Raw genomic sequence first — 22,043 nt, forward strand, 5'->3', positions numbered from 1 at the left:
AGGGAAAAGTGCATGTTAACTTATCCACGACATCCGGATGCAGGGACTGACAGGGAAAAGTAATGCTAATTGCAACTTACAAATCCTTTGCAGACAAGGTGCAAAGGACAAGATATCCTTCTTTTTTTGATTCAGGAGGGTCTGATGGAATCTAGCGAAGGTATCCCCATGCTTAGAACATTGCTGAGCACATAGTAAGCACTTAACAAATACCATTATTATTATTATTATCATTTTTATTCAGTTATTTTGCACCCCTTATCAATTTAGGGATGCAGGAGAGCTGAGTTTCAGAAGTCTAAATGACTTAGTGAACGCACATTAGTTGTGTAATTGGCATCCTTGCCTGAAACCCTTGGCTTTCTGGGATATTTCTTGACAGGAAGCTACTCTGCCTCACCTTCAGCGATGAGCTGATCCAGTCTCTCGAACTTGCTTTCCTGTATGGTTTGAATGTTGTATTGCTTATCTGAGTAACAATTCTGATCGTCATCCCTAACTTAAAAGCAAAATTGTGATTCATGATTTTCATAATGCACTTCCTCTTCCACTTAATAGAAGACCATGAAAGGCCGTCAGGAGGGAAAGTTCTCATGACTGATTTATAATGAATATGAGGGCATTTACGCAGCAAGAGCATAATCAAGGATAATGCTTTGTTTAGCTTTAAAGCCTTTTTAGCTACAACAAAAATAAGGAACTTTGATCCACTTTCATACACATCACTTCCATTAATAACAACCTTATTATGAGCTCATGTGGTTTTCATTAGGGTGGCTTTTCTCAACAAGGCAACAGACATCTTTTTCCACTTCTTTGCTCAGTCACTGAATGTAAAAAAAAAGAAAAGCTGAAATAATGAAAAGCTCAATAACCCCTATTGATGATCCAAGAAAGTGAGCAAAATTTACAAATTAGAAGATGTTAGGGTATATCCAAAGGTTAGGATTCCATTGCTGTCTTAACGAAAGATGATTCAGGGTTGGAGGATAGAAGTAATGCCCACGGCAGCTCATATTTCATCGAAGTAGGGAAAAAACAGGCGTCACCGCCAGGAGAATGGTAAACTCCAAAGCCTTTCGGCTTCTTTAGGAATGTAACAAGTCTGGAAGAAAGTTAACGGCATGAAACTCTCAATGAAGGTTTCAAACTAATTTACGTTTATCCCTCAGGATATTAAAGCCCAATTGTTTAGCTGTAATGTATGCTTTAGAATTAAAATGTTTTCTTTCAAGAATTCCGAGAGCTTTATAAACAAGGTTTTACTTGCCCATAGTTTATCCCTCTGCGAAAGATCTCAGCCAGTCATTCCTTTTTTGGATATTCAATCAGTCGGTCAGTGGTATTTATTGAATGCTGACTGTGTGCGAAACATCATACTAAGCCATTGGGAGAGTACAGTACCATAAAGATGGTAGACATGTTCCCTGTCACAAGGAGCTTGCAGTTTAGAGAGACAGACATTTACAATAAATTATGGATATGTACATGAGTGCTGAAGGGTTGAAGATGGGATGAATGGGATGAATATGAAGTACTTAAAGGGCACAGATCTAAATTCATAGATGATGTAGAAGGGAGAGGGAGTAGGGGTAATGGATAAGTTGGGGAAGGCCTCTTGCAGAAGATGTGATTTCAATAACACTTAGAAGGTGGGGAGAGTGGTGGTCTGTGCCTCAGTTCCCTCATCTGTAAAATGGGGATTGGATCTGTGAGCCCTACAATGTACAGGGATGGTGTCCAACCCCATTTGCTTGTATCCACCCCAGTGCTTGGTTCAGTGCCTGGCACATAGTAAGTGCTTAGCAAATGCCATAATTATTATCATTATTACAAAGTAGGAGGGAGTTCCAGGCTAGAGGGAGTACAAGGGCAAAGAGACAGTGGTAAGACCGAGGTACCGTGAGTAGCTTGGCATTAGCAGAGCCAAGTGAGTATTCTGGGCTATAGTAGAAAATCAGCAAAGTAAGATAGGCGGGGGCAAGGTGATTGAGCGTTTTAAAGCCGATGCTAAAGAATGTCTGTTTAGGTGGATGTAGCAACCACTGGAGGTTTTTGAGGAGTGGGGAAACATGAACTGAATTCTTTCTTAGAAAAATGTTCTGGGTAGCCAAGTAAGTAAGGCCTGGAGTGGGGAGTGACAGGAGGAAGGAAGGTCAGCAAGGAGACTGCTCAATTAATCAGTGATATTTATTGAGTGCTTACTATGTGCAGAGCACTGTACTAAGCTCTGGGGAGAATATAGTACAACAGAATTAGCCAGCACATTTCTTGACCGTGAAGAGCTTACAGTCTAGCGACTGCAGTAAGCAACAGGATAGGATAAATGCTTGCATCAGCATAGTAGCAGTTTAGGTTTAGAGGAAATCATAGATTTTAGCAATGTTGTGAAGGTAGAGCTAACAGAATTTGATAACAGGTTGATTGAAAGGGATGGGTTGAGGATAATGCCAAAGTTATAAACTTGTGATACCGGAAAGATGGTGGTATAGAGAAGCAGCGTGGTGTAGTGGATAGAACACAGACCTTGGAGTCAGAAGGTCATGGGCTCTGGTCCCAGCTCTGCAACTCATCTGCTCTGTAACCTTGGACAAGTTACTTGACTACTCTGTGCCTCAGTTACCTCATCTGTAAAATGAGGATTGAGACTGTGAGCATTACATGGAACAGAGACTATGTCCAACCCAATTTTTGTATCCACCTGAGTGCTGAGTAGTTTCTGGCACATAGTAAGCACTAAACAAATGCTATTACCATTATTGTTATTATTATTACAATGATGTAAGACATGGAGTACCAGGTTTGGTTGGAAAGATGAGGATTTCTATTTCATAGTTATTAAGTTTGAGTTGTTCGCAGGATGTCCAAGTAAAGATGGCTTGAAGTTTGAGAGGGTGACAAGAGAGAGGGGAGAGCTGTTGAGGTAAGATTTGGGAATCAACTGCAAAGAGATGGTAGTTGAAGCTGGGGGAGAAAATACTTTATCCAAGGGAGTGGGTGGAGATAGAGAATCTGAGGGGACCCAGAACTGAACCTCGAGGGACTCCCACAGTTAGAGGGTGGGAAGCAGAGGAGGAGCAGCCAGAGAGTGAGGGGAAGAACCAGAAGAGGACACTGTCCTGAAGCCAGGGTTAGTGTTTCAAGGAGAAGGGTGTGGTCTGCAGTGCCCAAAGGATATGAGAATTGAGTGAGGCCACCCCTGCAATAGACCAAGTAAAGATTTATTCCCATTTTTAGTTCAACATTATTGATTCTTCCTTCCTGAATTAAAAATAATTGGTCAAATACCTCAGACCAACTTTTTCCCTCCTCCCAGTCATAGCATGGATATTTCTTCGTGTTGAAATGAATGCCAAGTTCAGAATAATTCCATCATAGAGCATGAGCAAAGAGATCCAAAACCAAAATTTATGGTGTCCAATGTGATCAGTTTCTGGGATTGAGAACCAGTGTGACCTAGTGTGTAGAGCATGGTCCTGGGAATTAGAAGGACCTGAGTTCTAATTCCCAGTCTGCGACTTGTCTGATGTGTAACCTTGGGCAAGTTAACTCAGTACCTCAGTTACCTCATCTGTAAAATGGGGAATAAGACTGTGAGCCTCCCTGATTATCTTGTCTCTGCCCCAACACTTATTACAGTGCCTGGCATAGAGTAAGTACTTACATAACACTTACAAAACAGCAACAATCAGACAGTCCTGTTTCCAGGAGGTCTGTCCCGTCTGGGACAGATATGGAAGAGGCTACATTACGTTTGGTGTTTTGATTGATCAACCCCCCTTCACTTCCTTGCCACCGATTCTCAGAGCTTAAAAGTGGCACTTTTTCTTTAATGGCATTTGTTAAGTGCTTACTCTGTGCCATGCACTATACTAAGTACTGGGAGGAATGCAATTTGATCAGGTTGAACACAGTCCATGTCCCACATGGAGGCACAGAATATTAATTTCCATTTTATAGACAACGGAACCGAGGCACAGAGAAGTTAAGTAACTTGCCAAGGTCATGCAGCAGATGTGGCAGAGGCAGGATTAGAACCCAGGTCCTTTTGACTCCCAGGCCCTTGCTCTGTCCCAGGACCTTGGGATTAATGATAATAGTAATTGTGGTATTTGTTAAGCACTTACTAAGCACTGGGGTGGATACAAGCTAATCAGGTTGGGCACAATCCCACTCCCACATGGGGCTCACAGTCTTAATTCCCATTTTACAGATGAGGTAACTGAGTCCCAGAGAATTGAAGTGACTTGCCCATGGTCACATAGCAGACAAGTGGTGGAACTGGGATTAGAACACAGGTCCTCCTGACTCTCAGGCCTGTGCTCTGTCCACTAAGTCACACTGGGGTTGACCTGAGAACCACTTGAAATTCAGGCGGTTTGGAACACTTGAGCACAATAGCATATATAACCCGGTTATGCTGTGTGTTTGGTGTAAAATGGGTGATGCTCTATATGTCTCAATGTTCGGTACCTGTGAGTGCCAGAAATCTGTAACAAGGAATGAAGATAGAAAAACTGGCATGTGTGTGTTGCTGCAATTCTCGATACATAAATATATTAATGGGGTTGTCAAAGGAAAAAAATAGTTCAGAAATCTTCATTCAGAAATATATGTTCACTGTTTTGAGATAATACGATATTTGTCCCAAGGCACTTTTTAATAACAAGAGTAATTCCCCCAGAAAATATTTTAAAAATAATACAAATCCATTGGGAAAAAGAAGAAAGCAATTTTTTCCACAAATGCATATGAATACTTCAGTGACCTTTGTAATATTTGAGATACTCAAAGAGGTTCAGCTATGTTATTTCTCAACTATCTAAAGCATATTGACAGAGTTCTGTGTCAGAAAATTATGCTCAGAAAATAACACTTGAGGTTGAACTTTAAATATGAAACCTGTTTAGGCTGAGTAAGCATTGCGACCAATCATACATAATTAAAGATTATACTCTTTCATTTGTAAGAAACGGATTGGAGCTCTGGAAGGTTTAATAATGCATCTCTTGATTAACAAGATAATCCATGATTTACAGTTTTTTTCCTCAAATCAATTAGCTCTGTGGTCAACAAGCTCCTGACTGCACACTTGATTTCCATATCAGACTGAAGTCTTATTAAACCTTTGCTTAATTAAAAGATACTTTGGTAGTAACAGTTTGGGAGTTGGAAATTTAAGATGAAGAATGAGTGGCAATAATTCTAGTGAAACAGTACAGAGGACAGACCTCGTAACTCAGATCCTTGTTATCTGTGGTCTTGAACGTGATCCTAAAATAAAGTATCCATTTCATGTGAAACCATCATGGGGCCAAGTGTTGGTTCCGGTCGGGAATAACTTGGAGTCATGAGTTAGTGGCAATGTGCTTTATTTTTACACCCTTCAGGAGGACTCCAATCTGTCACAGGTGCAGGCAATGCGATGCCAATAACAAAGAGAACTCTTAATTCCTATTTAGGTTTCGGTTCATGGGGCTGGTGCCAACTCAAATGTCTATGCCTCCATTCTACTCTCTGTCCTTGCCCTCTCCTTCCTTTTGTCCTAATTCCCATGCTTTTCCTGAATCAGTCAAGGGACACCCAGTCTCCATTCTCCTACTGAGTTTTGAATAATAATTATGGTATTTGTTAAGTGCTTACTATGTGCCAAGTACTGTTCTCAGAGCTGGGGTGGATACAAGGTAAGCAGGTTGTCCCACGTAGGGCTCACAGTCTTAATCCCCATTTTACAGATGAGGTAACTGAGGCCCAGAGAAGTTAAGTGACTTGCCCAAAGTTACACAACTGACAAGTGGCGGAGTCAGAATTAGCACGCATGACCTCTGACTCCAAGTCCATGCTCTTTCCACTATGCCACGCCTTAGGGGCACATCCCGTAATTACAGTCTCTGTCCCTTCCATGCATCTTTTAGACACTCCTTGTGGGCAGGGAACATGCCTACCAAGTCTGCTGTATGGTACGTTCCTAAGCACTTAGTACAGGGCTGTGCGCTCAGTAAATACAAATGATTGATGTGACTTAAATGAGAGGTTTGGGCGTACAAGAGAGAAAGTGAGAGACACATGGAAACTTAGATATAGCTGCAAGAGAGTTCCATGAATTAAAACCTTGCCACTTCTAGAATGAATGGTCTCCTAAACTTCTCTAAATGGTGGCTGGCATATAGACAGATGCAGTGGGCTGTTTGCAGAGTGGCCTCTTTCTCCAGCTCCATAGTCCCACTTGGGTATTATTTTTTAATGGTATTTGGCAAGAGTTTGCCAAATCAAGTCAAGTCAAGCATTGTTGGGGTAGATATGTTAATCAGGCCAGATACAGTCCCTGTCCCACATGGGGCTCATGGTCTTAAGTAGGAGGGAGAACATGTATTGAGGCCCCATTTTACAGTTAAAGAAACAGGCACAGAGAAGTTGTGATTTACCCCAGCTCACACAGCATATGAGCTGTGGGATTAGAACCCAAGTCCTCTGGCTCACCGGCCTGTGCTTTATCCACTGGGCCACACTGCTTCCCACCTACACTCTGTTCCACCATAGTGTTTTCAGGACACTTTTTGGCTAGAGCCGAGTTAATTCGAGAATGTTCTTCAGACATCATGAGCTTTTTGGGTCAGCATGTTCACAAAGAAACCGCTTGTGCACACGTGCTTGGCACTGAAATGTGCGAGTGAGTTTTCCATAACAAAGTTTCTCATGGATGCAGTTGGATGTGCTGACAGCGATCTCATGACCAAGGTCTGAGGCCCCGGGACATACTTCCACGTGCTCTTAAAATTGGCTTGAGGTTTGAATTGAAGGGCACTTGCAGTACCCCCAGGCTGTAGACATTTAGATTTGATTGGATTTGGGCAGGGGACTGCTCTGATCTGGGACTACTTTTAACTTCTTGATATCTCAGTTTTCCATTGAGAAACTGAAGGAGCATTAGAGACCAGTCAGGATCCTGCCGGACGGTGATACTTTCTCCTGAAAACCCTAGACCACTGACAAGCCCAAGGTATTTCAAACAGTATATCCTGTAGGTACCACTGACATTGGTTCTGACTAGCTAATAATATGCCTAGAAGAGCAACATGGCCTAGTGGATAGAGCATGGTCCTAGGGATCAGAAGGACCTAGGTTCTAATCCCTGCTTTGCCACTTGTCTTCTGTGTGACCTTGGGCAAGTCACTTATTTGTGCCTCAGTTACCTCATCTGTAAAATAGGGATTGAGACTGTGAACCCCTCATGGGATAGGGCCTCCGTCCAACCCAATTTGCTTGTATTCACCCCAGTGCTCAGTACAGCACCTGGCACATAGTAAGTGCTTAGCCAATACCATAATTACTATAAAAATGTTCCAAAATTCCAAATTTACATGTTTTTTTCACAGTTAGGGATCATTAAATAGCATAAGTCATATGGTAAGCAGTGTCACCTGATGGAAAAAGCATGGGCCTAAAAGTCAGAGGCTCTGGGTTCTAATGCGACTCTTCCACTTATCTACTGTGTGACCTTGGGTAAGTCACTTCTCTGTGTCTCAATGTCCTCATCTGTAAAGTGGGGATTAAATCCTACTCCCTCCTACTTAGATTGGGAGCCCCAAGTTGGACTGTGTCCAATCTGATTATCTTGTATCTACCTCAGCACTTAGAGTGTTTGGCTCCTAATAAATGGTTAATGAATACCATCATTATTATTATTATTACTATTTGCTAAGAAGTGGCCCTGGGATTGTAAACCCCCTAAGGGACTGAGACCCTCATTCATTCATTCAGTTGCATTTATTGAGCACTTACTGTGTGCAGAGCACTATATTAAGCGCTTGAAATGTACAGTTCGGCAACAGATAGAGACAATCCCTGTCTCATTCCCACCTGTGTGGTTCTTTCCCAACACTTAGTACTTCTTCTCCTCCCTCATCGACACCCATGCCCGTCACCCCCGCCAATTATTCCAGACCTTTAACTCTCTCCTTAGGCCCCCTGTTCCTCCCCCTCCTCTCACCCCCATTGATCTGGCCACCTCCTTCATCACAAAAATCAACACAATCAGGGCTGAGCTCCCCAAAGTCACTCCTCCCCCTCTTGACTCCCCCCCCGCCCCACCGCATTCCTCTCCCCTACTTTCCCATCCTTCCCTGCAATATCCTCAGAGGAGATTTCCTCCCTCCTCGCAAGTGCCACCCCCTCCACCTGTGCCTCGGACCCCATTCCCGCTCACCTTATAAAAACCATTGCCCCTGCCCTCCTCCCCTCCTTAATTTCTATCTTTAACCACTCACTCTCCAGTGGCTCCTTCCCCTCTGCCTTCAAACATGCCCATGTCTCCCCCATCCTAAAAAAACCACCTCTTTCGACCCCACTTCCCCTTCCAGTTATCACCCTATCTCCCTACTACCCTTCCTTTCCAAAATCCTAGAACGAGTCGTCTACACTCGCTGCTTAGAATTCCTTAACTCCCATTCTCTCCCGGACCCCCTCCGATCTTGCTTTCATCCCCTCCACTCTACCGAGACTGCTCTCTCTAAGGTCACCCGTGACCTCCTTCTTGCCAAATCCAATGGCTCCTACTCCATTCTAATCCTCCTTGACCTCTCAGCTGCCTTTGACACTGTCGACCATCCCCTCCTCCTACATACCTTATCTCACCTTGGCTTCACGGACTCTGTCCTCTCCTGGTTCTCCTCTTACCTCTCTGGCCGGTCATTCTCGGTCTCCTTCGCAGGTGCCTCCTCCCCCTCCCATCCTTTAACTGTTGGAGTTCCTCAAGGGTCAGTTCTTGGCCCTCTTCTGTTCTCCATTTACACTCACTCCCTCGGTGAACTCATTCGCTCTTATGGCTTTGACTACCATCTCTACGCAGATGACACACAGATCTACATCTCTGCCCCGTCCTCTCCCCCTCCCATCAGGCTCGTATCTCCTCCTGCCTCCAGGACGTCTCCACATGGATGTCTGCCCGCCACCTAAAACTCAACATAAGCAAAACTGAGCTGTTCATCTTCCCTCCCTAGCTCGGTCCTCTCCCTGACTTCCCTATCACTGTGGATGGTACGACTATCCTTCCCGTCTCTCAGGCCCGCAACCTCGATGTCATCTTTGACTCAGCTCTCTCGTTCACCCCACACATCTGATCCGTTACCGAGATCTGCCGGTCTCACCTTTATAATATCGCCAAGATCCGCCCTTTCCTCTCCTCCCAAATGGCTACCTTACTGCTATAGGCTCTCATAATATCCTGGCTAGACTACTGTGTCAGCTGTCTCTCTGATCTCCCTTCCTCCTTTCTCTCCCCGCTCCAGTCTCTTATTCATTACGCTGCCCGGCTCATCTTCCTGCAGAAAAGCACTGGGCATGTCACTCCCCTTCTTAAACACCTCCAGTGGTTGCCTATCGACCTCCGCACAAAACAAAAACTCCTCACTCTAGGCTTCAAGGCTGTCCATCACTTTGCCCCCTCCTACCTCTCCTCCCTTCTCTCTTTCTACTGCCCACGCCACACACTCCGCTCCTCTGCCGCCCACGTCCTCACCGTCCCTCGGTCTCGCCTATCCCGCCGTCGACCCCTGGGCCACGTCCTCCCGCGGTCCTGGAATCCCCTCCCTCCTCACCTCCGCCAAACTAACTCTCTTCCCCTCTTCAAATCCCTACTTAAAGCTCACCTCCACCAAGAGGCCTTCCCAGACCGAGCTCCCCCCTTTTCCCTCTGGTCCCTCTGCCCCCCCTTCACCTCTCCACAGCTAAACCCTCTTCTCCCCCCTTTCCCTCTGCTCCTCCCCCTCTCCTTTCCCAGCCCCTCAACACTGTACTTGTCCACTCAACTGTATATATCTTCATCACCCTATTTATTTTGTTTAATGAGATGTACATCACCCTGATTCCATTTATTTGCTATTGTTTTAATGAGATGTTCTTCCCCTTGACTCTATTTATTGCCATTGTTCTTGTCTGTCCGTCTCCCCCAATTAGACTGTAAGCCCGTCAAACGGCAGGGACTGTCTCTATCTGTTGCCGATTTGTACGTCCCAAGCGCTTAGTACAGTGCTCTGCACATAGTAAGCGCTCAGGAAATACTATTGAATGAATGAATGAATAGAATGTCTTCAGGGAGTTTATAGTCTAGTGATATTAACTGTATTCTCAAATTTGCGGGTTAATTCCAACAAGACATCAATGAAAAATAGCTTTTGCTAGTTAGCAATTAGGCAGGGTTGCTGCTGGGGGGAAATGTCTAATTAGATTCATCCCTCCTGACCTTTTAGTGTGGGACAGTGTCTTAGCATGGCATAGTGGAAAGAGCACAGCCTTGGGAGTCAGAGGACATGGGTTCTAATCCTGGCTCTGACACTTGTCTGCTGTGTGGCCTTGGGCAAGCCACTTGGCTTCTCTGTGTCTCAGTTACCTCTGTAAAATGGGGATTAAGACTGTAAGCCCTGTGTGGGACAAACTGATTACCATGTCTTTCCCCCCAGTGCTTAGAACAGTGCTTGACACAAAGTAAGCGCTTAACAAATAGAGAAGCAATGTGGCTTAGTGGGATGAGCATGAGCTTGGGAGTTAGAAGTCGTGGGTTCTAATCCTGGTTCCACCACTCATCAGCTGTATGACTTTGGGAAAGTCACGTCACTTCTCTGTGCCTCAATTCCCTCATCTGTAAAATAGGGATTAAGACTGTGAGCCCCACATTACCTTGTATCTAACCCAGTTCTTAGAATAGTTCTTGGCTCATAGTAAGCACTTGACAAATACCATCATTATTATTACTATTATCTTCCAGAATGGGAATCTTCCTGGTTGAAGCCCTTTCAGAGGAGAGAAGGAATAGGACTGGATATGACCACCAGGAAGTAATGGCCTGAGCCTTCAGTGTCATACCCTTGGATCAGCTTTCACCACGCTTAGTAACTCCAACTTTTTTTTTTTAATGGTTTTTAAGTGCTTACTTTGTGTCAAGCCCTGGCCTAGGCACTGGAATAGATAAAGGTTAATCAGGTTGGACACAGGACCTGTTCCACATGGGGCTGACAGTCTAAACTGAAGGAAGGAGGTTTTAATCTCTGTTTTACAGATGAGGAAACTGAGGCAAAGAAAAGTTAAGTGGTTTTCCCAAGGTCAGAAGGCAAGTTACTGACAGAGGTGGGCATAGGACCCCCATTCCTCAGTGACATTTCCAGGAAGTTGGTGATGGTGCCCAGAGAGGAGTATTGTCCTGGGGGTGATTCTCCAATTGAATCGGGGAAGGGGGGTAACCATCAAATCTCCCTCTTTGCTTCTAAGGTTTTGTGACTGGTTCAGGTGTCACGGTCTTAGTTTGGGACAGTCATCTCTAATGATAACTGTGGACCTTAAGCACTTACTATGTGCCAGGCACTGTATTGAGTGCTGGGGTGGATACGAGCAAATCAGGTTGGACACGGACCCTGTCCCATGAGGGACTCACAGTCTTAATCCCCTTTCTACAGATGGGGAATTGAAGCACAGAAAGTGAATTAATTTGCCCAAGGTCACATAGCAGAAAAGTGGAAGAGCTGGGATTAGAACCCATGACTTTCTGACCCCCAGGACCAGGCTCTATCCATTACGCCATGCTGCTTCTCCTTCTGTCACATTTTCAGTCTCATGGTATTTGTGAGATGACTACTAATCTGAACTTGATTTTTATGAGGGACAAGAAATCTTAGAAGCAGGTAAAACTGCCAAAAGTAATTTTTCAAGTTCTTTTGAAAACCAAACAAAAGAAAAGGATTAACCACAGTAGGAGAGATTTTGGCTGTATATGTCATAATCCTGACAGAGAGGATTATTAACACAGGGAGAATGTAAGATCCTTTTCCTGGAATTATTTAAAAATTGAGAGATACCCATCTGTATGGCTAGGTTTAACATGAAGTTTGGTACATAACCCAAGGAATTTTAGTTGTTTCATAAGTATTCCAAGAGATGTTTGTTAGATATATTCATAAAATAATAATAATTATGGTATTTGTTAATCGCTTACTATGTGTCAAGCACTGTCCTAAGCCCTGGGATCGATATAAGATAATTAATTTGGGCACAATCTGTCCCACGTGGGGCTCACAGTCTGAGGAGGAGGGAGAACAGTGATTTAATCTCCTTTTTATGGATGAGGGACTTGGGGCACACAGCAGACATGTAGTAGGTCTGTGATTAGAACCCAGGTCCTCTGACTCCCTGTCCCACACTCTTTCACCTTGGGTGTTTGTTGCTTCCACTTTTTAGCTATTATGTGGCTTGGATTTCATTCCTTACTTCTGTTCACGATCCTGAAGGCAGCTGGATTTCACAAATGGTGGTGTGCCGTCCAGGAGCATGCCTAGAGAATGGCAAATCTGGATGTTAGGGGGATCCAGATCCAGTGGCAGAACCAGTGCAGGAGTGAATTGGCCTCATAAATTAACTGCTTTGTTCCAGACCCTGTATCACACAGGGTATAAAGATACAGTGCTAAGCACTTAGTATAGTGCCAAGTGCTTAGTACAGTGCTCTGCACACAGTATATGCTCAATAAATACAATTGAATGAATAATTGAATGATTGTCCAATGGGGGATATCATTCCCAGAAAGGTTTTGGTTGCTTACCCTGTCTCTGCCTCTTAGGTGCTGTATACTTTGGACCTGCAAATTCAGTGTGTCACCACAGTGGCTCTAGAATCTGTCCTTTCATCTCAATCCAAACTACCACCATGCTGATCCAGACACACATATCCCACTTCAACTACTGCATCAGCCTCCTCTTTTACCTCCTGGCCTCCTCTCTCTCCCCATGGTAGTCCGTACTTCACTCTGTTGGCCAGAGAAGCAGTGTTACCCACTGGAAAGAGCACGGACCTGGGACTCAGAGGACCTGGGTTCTAATCCTGGCTCCACTCCTTTGCTGTTGTGTCATATTGGGCAAGTCACTTAACTTTTGCGTGCTTCAGTTTCCTCATCTGTAAAATAGGGATTCAGTGCCTTTTCTCCCTCCTACTTAAACTGTGAACCCCATGTGGGACAGGGACTGTGTCCAATTTGATTATCTTGTTTTTACCCCAGTGCTTCGAACGGTGTTAGGCAGTAAGTGCTTAGCAAATACCACCTTTATTGTTCTCATTATTATTGGTATTATTTTTCAAAAAAAGTTCAGTTCACATCTCTCCACTCCTAAAGAACTTCCAGTGGTTGCCCATTTATCTCCTCATCCAACAGAAACTCTTTAGCATTAGCTTATTGATACTAATGTCTGTCTCCCCCTTCAGACTATAAGCTTGTTGTGAGCGGGGAATGTGTCTACCAACTCTGATATATTGAACTCTGCCAAGCACTTCGTACAGTGCTCTGCACACATTAAGAAATGAAAAAATACCATTGATTGCTTTTTAAAGGACTCAATTAGCCCCACTCCCCACTAAGACTTGCCCCACTCCTATTACAACCCAACCCATACACTTAATTCCACTAATGCCAATGTATTGCACCTTAACCTCATTTCTGTCCCCACAGAGCCCATTTCCACATCCTCTCTCAGTCCTGCACCTCCCCCTTGAATCATATCTGATGGACCATCACTCCCTATCTTCAAAGCCCTGCTAAAATTCCAAGAAGCCTTCCCTAACTAACCTCTCATTTCCTCACCCTATTCTCTCTCCCTTCTGTGTCACCTAAGCACTTAGGTCCAGACCCCTTAAGCACTTTGATATTCACCCTACTTCCAGCGCCACAGCACTTACATACATATCCCTATATTCTGTTGCTTCCCTTATCTGTAAAGCACTTTAATGTCCCCCCACTAGATTATAAACTCCTTGATGGCAGGGATCATGTCTGTCAACCTCACTGTGCCCCTCCCTACCTAGCACTTGGAATGGTGAACTTTGCAAACAGAAAGCACTCAAGAAACACCACTGATCGATTGATTTGACTGTACCTCTTTTCCCTTTTGCAAACTGGGAGAAGTGACCATCCATGGTGTGCTTCTTCCTAGCAGGAATGCTGTAAATAATTGGACTATTGGAAATAGTTTTGGGTTCCTGGCTTTCAAAACGATACAGCTGTCTGAGAGGATGGAAGTGAAAAATTGTCTTCAAATGCAGTAGTCGACAGTTTCGTTATGAAAATAAAGAGCGAACAGTCTTCAGCTGAAATGCACCTTTAAGAAATCCAATTAAAAAGATATTTGGTAATTGAGGAGTCTTTCTGTAATTGTGATTCTTAGAGATAATTAAAGGAGGAAAAATAGTAAGGAGTGAATGCTGAAGAAAATATGTAAAACATTCTGATGAAACACAAGGATTTATTTTAGATTTCCAGAGATAGTTTCCATTGCCGTAGTCTGTGTTGTATTATTTTCCAAAGTTTTTTCAGTATTTTTCAAGCTCTATTGTTGCTGTTGGCAGGGATAGTTAATATTCATTCATCACTCACAATATGATATGCTCTGTGAAGATTTTAAAATGAATATTCAAGAATATTTAAAAATTTAATTCATAGGAAAGATAACCTTTGTCACTTGTTCCAAGTGATAATAAAAGTAGTTTAATTTTTTATATTTTACTTTTTAAAAATTCATTTCTAGCAAAGATTGTCTCTAAATGAAAAATGAAATAGGGAAGATTTACTGGCAGTACTAGGAATTGAGAATAATATTTCTGGAAGTAAAATTTGAAGTTCAAAACACCAGATAGATTTGAGAAGGCTTTGAAGCTGTCTTGATCAAACATAGCAGTGAGTTCCAGCTAAAAGATTTTTAGAACTCTAGGTTGGCTGCTAATCAACTTTAAAATGATCACAACAACTGGCCTAATTGTATTAATTTGCTTTTATTAAGGCAAGATGGGGAAACAGAATAGCAAACTGGCCCCCGAAGTGATGGAGGATCTGGTGAAGAGCACGGAGTTTAATGAACATGAACTCAAACAGTGGTATAAAGGATTTCTAAAAGATTGTCCGAGCGGAAGGCTGAACCTTGAAGAATTTCAGCAGCTCTATGTAAAGGTATGTTGTTTAACCACACATTTCTGGACCAGGGGAAGGATTTCAGGGTACAACTTGACTTAAAATGGAACGGACACAGTTCTAAGTAGCTTAAATTCTTACTGATTCATGTCAGTTATGTCAAAAGAGGGCATGTTTCTGTTAGTTAAAAAATGCATGTGTGTTATGCCAAACTGTAGCTCTTTAATGACAGTGCTAGACAATTTCCTAGAATAGGATTCTACTAAACTGTAAGAAATGGTTTTAAATCATGTCAGAGGAACAAGAAACTAGAGCACCTGGTGAGAATGGTAGAAATGTGAATCAGCATTGTTTGGTTTGCTCTAAGGCTGGGTGCTGCATATTTCTTTGTCTGAACAGATGCCTGAGGTATATCTGGAATGCTTTCTCTCCACCTGCCCCAACTCATTTTTGCAGACATGCAGATACGAGTTGATTTCAATAGTCAAAGGTTTACCATTTGAAAAAAAATGCCCTAAATCCACATTTAGATGTTTTTTAAACTACTTATTTTAATTCTGTACTAGATGATAAAATGCAAATTGAAGGATCACACATGATGAAGTCATTGTGACTATTCTAGACCATGTAGGTTTTGCCCTTCTGTTGAGTTATTTTGATTCTGGATTTGGCTTGCTGTCATGTAAATCAAATATGTTTTGTATTTGTAATCTCCTCTGGAAGAAAAGACTGATATGTTTCTGTTAACTCTTAAAAGATGTAAATGGAAAGCTACATATGGTTTCCTTATTGCTTCAATTAGATATGAACAATGTTATGTTTGAAAGAAGCCAGTTTTAATACTATAAATAGAGCTCTGTTTCACTCAAACTATTAATAATGATGATGGCATTTCTTAAACGCTTTCTATGTGCCAAGTACTGTTCTAAGCGTTGAGGGTAGATACAAAGTAATCAGGTTGTCCCATGTAGGGCTCACAGTCTTAATCCCCATTTTACAGATGAGGGAACTGAGGCACAGAGAAGTGACATGCCCAAAGTCACACAGCAGACAAGTAGAGGAAGCGGGATTAAAACCCATGTCCTCTGACTCCCAAGCCTGTGCTCTTGCCACTGGGCCATGCTGGAAACTCACCATTGTTCTCCCATCTCTTTATTTTTCTTGGTTTTCCTTTTCGCCTTCATCTCCAGATACAAAAATCACAAGGATGAGAAGTTCTGTTCTGGCTGCAGAGGGCTGAGGTCATACTTTTGATTAATTGGCCTTACAGATTATGGTAGAGTCCATATGGTAAAGTCCTCCTTTTGGCTGGGTCACTCTGATAGCCCTGGGAGAAGCAGTCAGGTTTAATGAAAAGCCCAAAGAAATGCAGGAATCCAGAGTTTAAACAAATCATCTTAGGGATCCAAAACCCAAACTAAGGCATCAGGTTTTCTTTGGAAAATCCACATTATTAGGAGGAAATTCATCAATCATTAAGTGCTAAGTGCTTGAAAGAGTACAGCAAACAATATAACAGACACATTCCCTGCCCAGAGTGAGTTTAATAGCCTGAATACTCACCCTTTCAAATACACACATATACACACCCATCTCCCCTCCCCCCCATCTTCATCATAATCAGTGGTATTTATTGAGTATTTATGGTGTGCAGAGCACAGTACTAAGCACTTGGGACAGTACGGTAGAGTTGGGAGACATGTTCCCCGCCTACAATGAGGCTACAGTCTATAGGAGGAAGCAGATATTAAATAATTATTTGTCCTTCAGGATTCAAAGATGAAACCAATAATGAATATTTAGTCAGAGTGCAAATGTTAGTAATGAGACCAAGTCATATCCAATTCCCCTGATGTTTTAGGCAGGTCAGTACTGTCCTTTCTACATTATAGTCCACAGTCAGGCTATTAAGGAGTTATGTACTAAAGAGATTTGGTTAGAGCCTGTTCTCCAAAGTTCCTCTGGGCAAGACAGTATTAGAAACAAAGATAGTTACTGTAATTTTAGGTATTTTTTCAGTATCCCAGTTAAATTGAGAGAATTAAACAAGAATTCTGCAGAGGATTACTCACATAATAATAATAATGATAATAGCATTTGCTAGGTGTTTACTATGTGCCAAGGATTGTTTTAAGCTCTGGGGTTGGAGGGGGCTGCAAGGTGATCAGGTTGTCCGATGTGGGGCTCACAGTCTTAATCCCCATTTTACAGATGAGGTAGCTGAGGCACAGAGAAGTTAAGTGACTTGCCCAAGGTCACACAGCTAATAAGTTGAGGAGGCTGGATTAGAACCCCTGACCTCCGACTCCCAAGCCTGTGCTCTTTCCACTGAGCCACATCTGTTGGATTTAATCAGCCAGGCTCTCATGTACAAGTATCAGGAGTGATCCTTCTTCTATACTTTCTCCTGGATAGTTCACCACACTTCATTATTTCTCCACATCTCTTTTAACTGTTCAGAGAAAGGTAATGGGAAGCATTATTGAGATGGAGAATATCTGGAGTAGAGACGGCCCAGGAATTATTTAATAACTGTCACCAAGTGTATGTTTCTTTGAGGAGAAAGCTAACCCCAATAAAAGAAAGTGTACTGAAATCCCCACTCTAGATTATAAGCTCACTGTGGGCAGGGACTATGTCTACCAAGTCTTTTGTATCGTACTCTTCCAAGTGCTTAGTACAGTGTTCTGCACATAATAAAAGGTCAATAAATACCATTTATTGATTGAAATTATAAAGGGAGAGCTTTCGGTCAGATATAAGGATGCACTTCTTGACATGAACTCTGTTAAAACACTAGACTAGCCTTCCTAAGAGACTGTGGGTTCTCCGTTCCTAGAGATCTGTAAGAAAAGAATAAATGACCATATTTCCTGACTGGAGACTCTCTAGAAGTTTGATTCGTTTGGGATTCCCAATCATGTCAGAACTAAAAATGAGGTTAACGCAAGCACTTTTTGCCCAAGAGAGCTTGGTCCTGATCTAAAAGAGAAAGTGTGGGATGACACCTCACCTTGCTTCTTTCTCCCCACTGAGAAAAGTGTGCATTGTGCCCTTGGATGACCTTAGTAATAAGATTAGTGTTTATAATATCTGTTATGAAAAACTGTTCCCTTGTTTCCTGTCTGTTCAGTGGGGCTGACTCTGCTGGATTTCACAGGATTTGGTAAGAATAGACAACAGAGTGGCTATAAAGTTTCTTGAAAGCATACTCCCCAGTGACATTATTTTGTCATTTTGTCATTATTTTCTTTAAATGCATAGTTTGTATTGAAACAAAAGCTTTGACCTACAGAGTCCACTTAATCCTACAAAAAAATCTCAAAATTATGTATCTAAAAATTAAGTGTTATTTCTACAACAGAACACAAAAAGACATAAACAAAGGATTATAAATTTGCTTCAGGTCAGAGCAGGGAAAACATGACTTAAGGGAAACAAGCAAATATTAAACCAAAATACTGTCCAGATTAGCAAAGGAAAATAACAGAATCCTGAGGAGTGGACTGTTAAAGTTTTCATTTTTATCACAAACTGTGTGTGTGGTGGGCTGTGGGCTGTTATCTTTTGGATTTAATAATAATAATTATGGTATTTGTTAAGTGCTTACTGTGTGCCAAGCGTTGTTCTAAGTTCTGGGGTGGATACAAGCAAACCGGGTTGGACACAGTCCCTGTGCCACATGGGGTTCAACAATCTCAATCCTCATTTTACAGTTGAGGTAACTAAGGCCCAAGGTCACACAGCAGACAAGTGGCAGAGCCGGGTTTTGGGCAGTGAGAAAGTTCAAGCCTGTGGGGAAGGAGTTCAAGTGAATGGACAGAGGAGAGAGAACAAGATAGAGTTAGAAGGTTAATTTGGGAGGAATGAAGAAAGCATAGCAGGTGAAGAGAGCAGATAGGGGCTGAGTTGGTGAAGATCCGTGAAGCCAACTGTGAGGAGTTTTTGCTTGATGGGAGGAACCTGAGGAGCCATTGGAGGGTCCTTAAGGGAGAGGCTGGATGCAGAGACCAGCCAGGTGACTGATATAATAGTCTATCAGTCACTTGTATTTGAATGCTTACTGTGTGCAGAGCACTGAACTTAACACTTGGAAGAGTACAGTATATTAGAGTTGGTAGATACGTTCCCTACCCAAACCGAGCTTACACTCTAAAGCGGGGAGACAGACATTAGTAAAAGGAGATAAATTTTGGATATGTGAATAAGTGCTATGGGGCACTTAATCTAACTGCTGTATAAGCAGAGTTATACCAAAGGGATTGCTTTTGGAGTAGATAGGAAAGAGTAAATCCAGAAGATATTGTGTAGGAAGAACTGACAGGATTTGGCAAGGTTGAGAGGAAAGTGAGGAGTAAAGGTTAATGCCTGAGTTGTGGGCTTCTGGGACAGGGAGGATGGTGGTATATATGACTGAAAAGGGAAAATTAGGAGAAAGAGTAGATTTAGATGAGAGATTAGGGCTAGAGAAGTAGAATTGGAAGGTATCGACCTACAGGTGATAGGTGATGCCCATGTGAGTGAGTAGGTTTTTGCTTTGGTTGAGAGCTTAACTGTGCCTTTATGTTATTGGCCTTGACTAAATTATAATAAAGAAATTCGAACATTTTCCTGCTCATTATAATACTGATGAACTTTCAAGTCCAAGATCGTAATATATATTATGTTTTAAATATTTCAAACTTATGTGTTCCATCGTTTAATTGCAAAGAAGTGAGCTAGCCTCCTAAGGGTATACTTACAGTGTCAGTCTAGATGATGTACAATATAAAGTACATTTTCCAAGTTCTTCTCATTTGAAAGGTCAAGCACTCGGTTACTATGGTTAAGAGATTCATATACTTCTCAGTCTTTACAGATTAAACCTTTGTTTAAAATGAAAAAGGTTTAGCTTTGAGGGAACATTTGAAATGAAGTAAGTAATGAGGCATTTTATTCCGTCAACTGAAATATTCCAACATTATAAAATCCACAACCTGTGAATATATCATTTATATTCTGTTATACTTTGTATCAATTGTTAATAAACACACTCAAACTATATGGTTTATGTTGCTGAAAGTTTAAATTTTCTGTCAAAGGTAATTTGTTAGCTCAACCACTCTTATTAGCCTCTGGTTGTTGAATTTAAACTATGTCAGTTGACTGTAGCAAAACCTCATATAAGAGTCGAAGTCTTTTTTTCAGTGACTATTCCTCTTTGGGTAGAGTTGAGTCCCCCAAGTTTCAAATGAGCAAATAAGACACCCAGTCTTTGCCAGAAGATGGATATTTTTCAACAACTGTTACCCATTTTAATGAAGTGAAATTTCATTGGCATATGACAAGAAAATGTGACCAGGAATTACATCTGAATATTTCTGGTCCTGTGGTCATGGGGGCATTATGGCAAGAGACCATGGACCTTGTTGCTCTGTGACCCCAGCCAAGCTCTAGTCAAATCCCATTTTGGGTGAGAGGGCTACATGTTTCCCCTCCCTTTTTCCTTACCCTGAGTGCTGTGAAGATCTCATCAGGTGCCAGGAATGCAGGGCCTAAAAGAAGCTTCCTCACCTTTATCTCCTCAGTGGAAAGAGCCCATACCTTGGAATCAGAGGATCTGGGTTGTAATCCTAACTCTGTCACTTGCCTGTTGTGGGCCATAAGGCAAGTCATTTGCATTTTCTGTGTTCATAGTCTGTAAAATGAGGATTCAATACCTGTTCTCCCTCCTACTTAGACTGTAAACTCTATGTGGGACAGGAAGAGGTGCCTGAACTGAACAGGTGCACTATGTGGGACAGGAGCCTTAACTGATTGTTATATTTAACTCAGCATTTAGTAATAATAACCAATAATCATGATAATGGTACTTGTTAAGCACATACTCTATGTCAAACACTGTTCTAAGTGCTGGGATAGATACAAGTTAATTAGGTTGGACACAGTCCCTGTCCCACATGGGGCTCACACTCTTATCCCCATTTTTTACTGATGAGGTAACTGAGCTACAGAGAAGTGAAGTGACTTGCCCAAGGTCACAGAGCAGACATGTGGCAGAGCTGGGATTGGACCCATGTCCTTCTGACTCCCAGGCCCCTGCTGTGTCCACCAAGCCATGCTGCTTCAGTGCTTGGCACATAGTAAGCCTTTAACAATTACCACAATCATCAATCAGTTGTAATTATTGAGTACCTACTGTGTTCAGAGCACTGTACTAAGTGCTCGGGAGTGTACAGTTCAACAGAGGGACAGACCTGTTCCCTGTCCACAACATCATCATCATTATTAATAGTAGTATGGGGGCCTTGCAAATTCCCTAGAGCACTGTAGAGTTGGAATTCAGGATTCTTTATTTTTGACCTGAAGTTGAGAAGCTTCTGCTATATAATGATGTCACTTGGACTAATAGAATGTGCATTGGAGTGTTATCTGGTACTCATTTTAGTTATGACTAAAAAATTGTCATGGGACTACTAAAAAAATATATGTTATTTTTTACAAAAAATACTTTCATGGGAGGACAATCTGATATTTGGAAGGTGTAGATTGGGGGCTCACACAGTTTTTTCACCTTTTCTGTTTATGACTTCAACTTTTGTAACATTCCTCCAGTGATTTTAAAAGGAAGTAAAAGAAACCTTCTAATCCTTCCATCGTAACTGAGAACAGATCAACACTGATTTTGTATCTTTCCAGGATGAAACAACATACGCTATTCCCTTTATTCTCCCTGAGCCTTTACGAGGGGAAATGACATCAGTCATAATCCAAATGTTTAGGAAAGGAGTCAGAATGGCAGCAACAACCCAGACTGAGTGGATCCAAATCAGTGACAATATTAAGGTAGTTTCCCCTTAGTAGTGAAAAGTTTATCCTGGTTCTTGATGAGAGTTAAACCAAAGCAAGTGGTTGACTGAGTGAAATGTGAGGCCATGAGATGGAGACATATTCCTTTTGGAGAACCAGTCTGGAGGGGCTTTTTCTCCCTTTGCATGTGGAGAGGATCCATCTACACTGCTGGCTATTTTAAAAAATGAAGCCACTCTAATCCCTCCTTACCCCTCTCTCCCTGAGTGCAATGTAAAGGTCCAAGAAACCCAGGCAACTGATCAGATGCAAGGCT

At 42.3% G+C, this 22,043-nt stretch overlaps 1 protein-coding gene across 2 annotated transcripts in view; it reads left to right on the plus strand.

Annotated features, from left to right (window-relative positions):
• Positions 1 to 22,043, plus strand: part of VSNL1 (visinin like 1) — a 169,372-nt gene that overhangs the window by 53,872 nt on the left and 93,457 nt on the right. Inside the window, exons 1-2 of one of the 2 annotated variants that reach the window (XM_029076187.2) lie at positions 14,082 to 14,162; positions 14,811 to 14,977. In XM_029076187.2, coding sequence (XP_028932020.1) covers positions 14,816 to 14,977 — 162 coding nt within the window. In that variant the 5' untranslated portion in view covers positions 14,082 to 14,162; positions 14,811 to 14,815. Of the gene's footprint in view, positions 1 to 14,081; positions 14,163 to 14,810; positions 14,978 to 22,043 lie in introns of those variants that run through there. The other variant, XM_029076178.2, reaches the window with a different exon arrangement.

Source organism: Ornithorhynchus anatinus, chromosome 1, assembly GCF_004115215.2.
Source record: "Ornithorhynchus anatinus isolate Pmale09 chromosome 1, mOrnAna1.pri.v4, whole genome shotgun sequence".
NCBI classification, from domain to species: Eukaryota; Metazoa; Chordata; class Mammalia; order Monotremata; family Ornithorhynchidae; genus Ornithorhynchus; species Ornithorhynchus anatinus.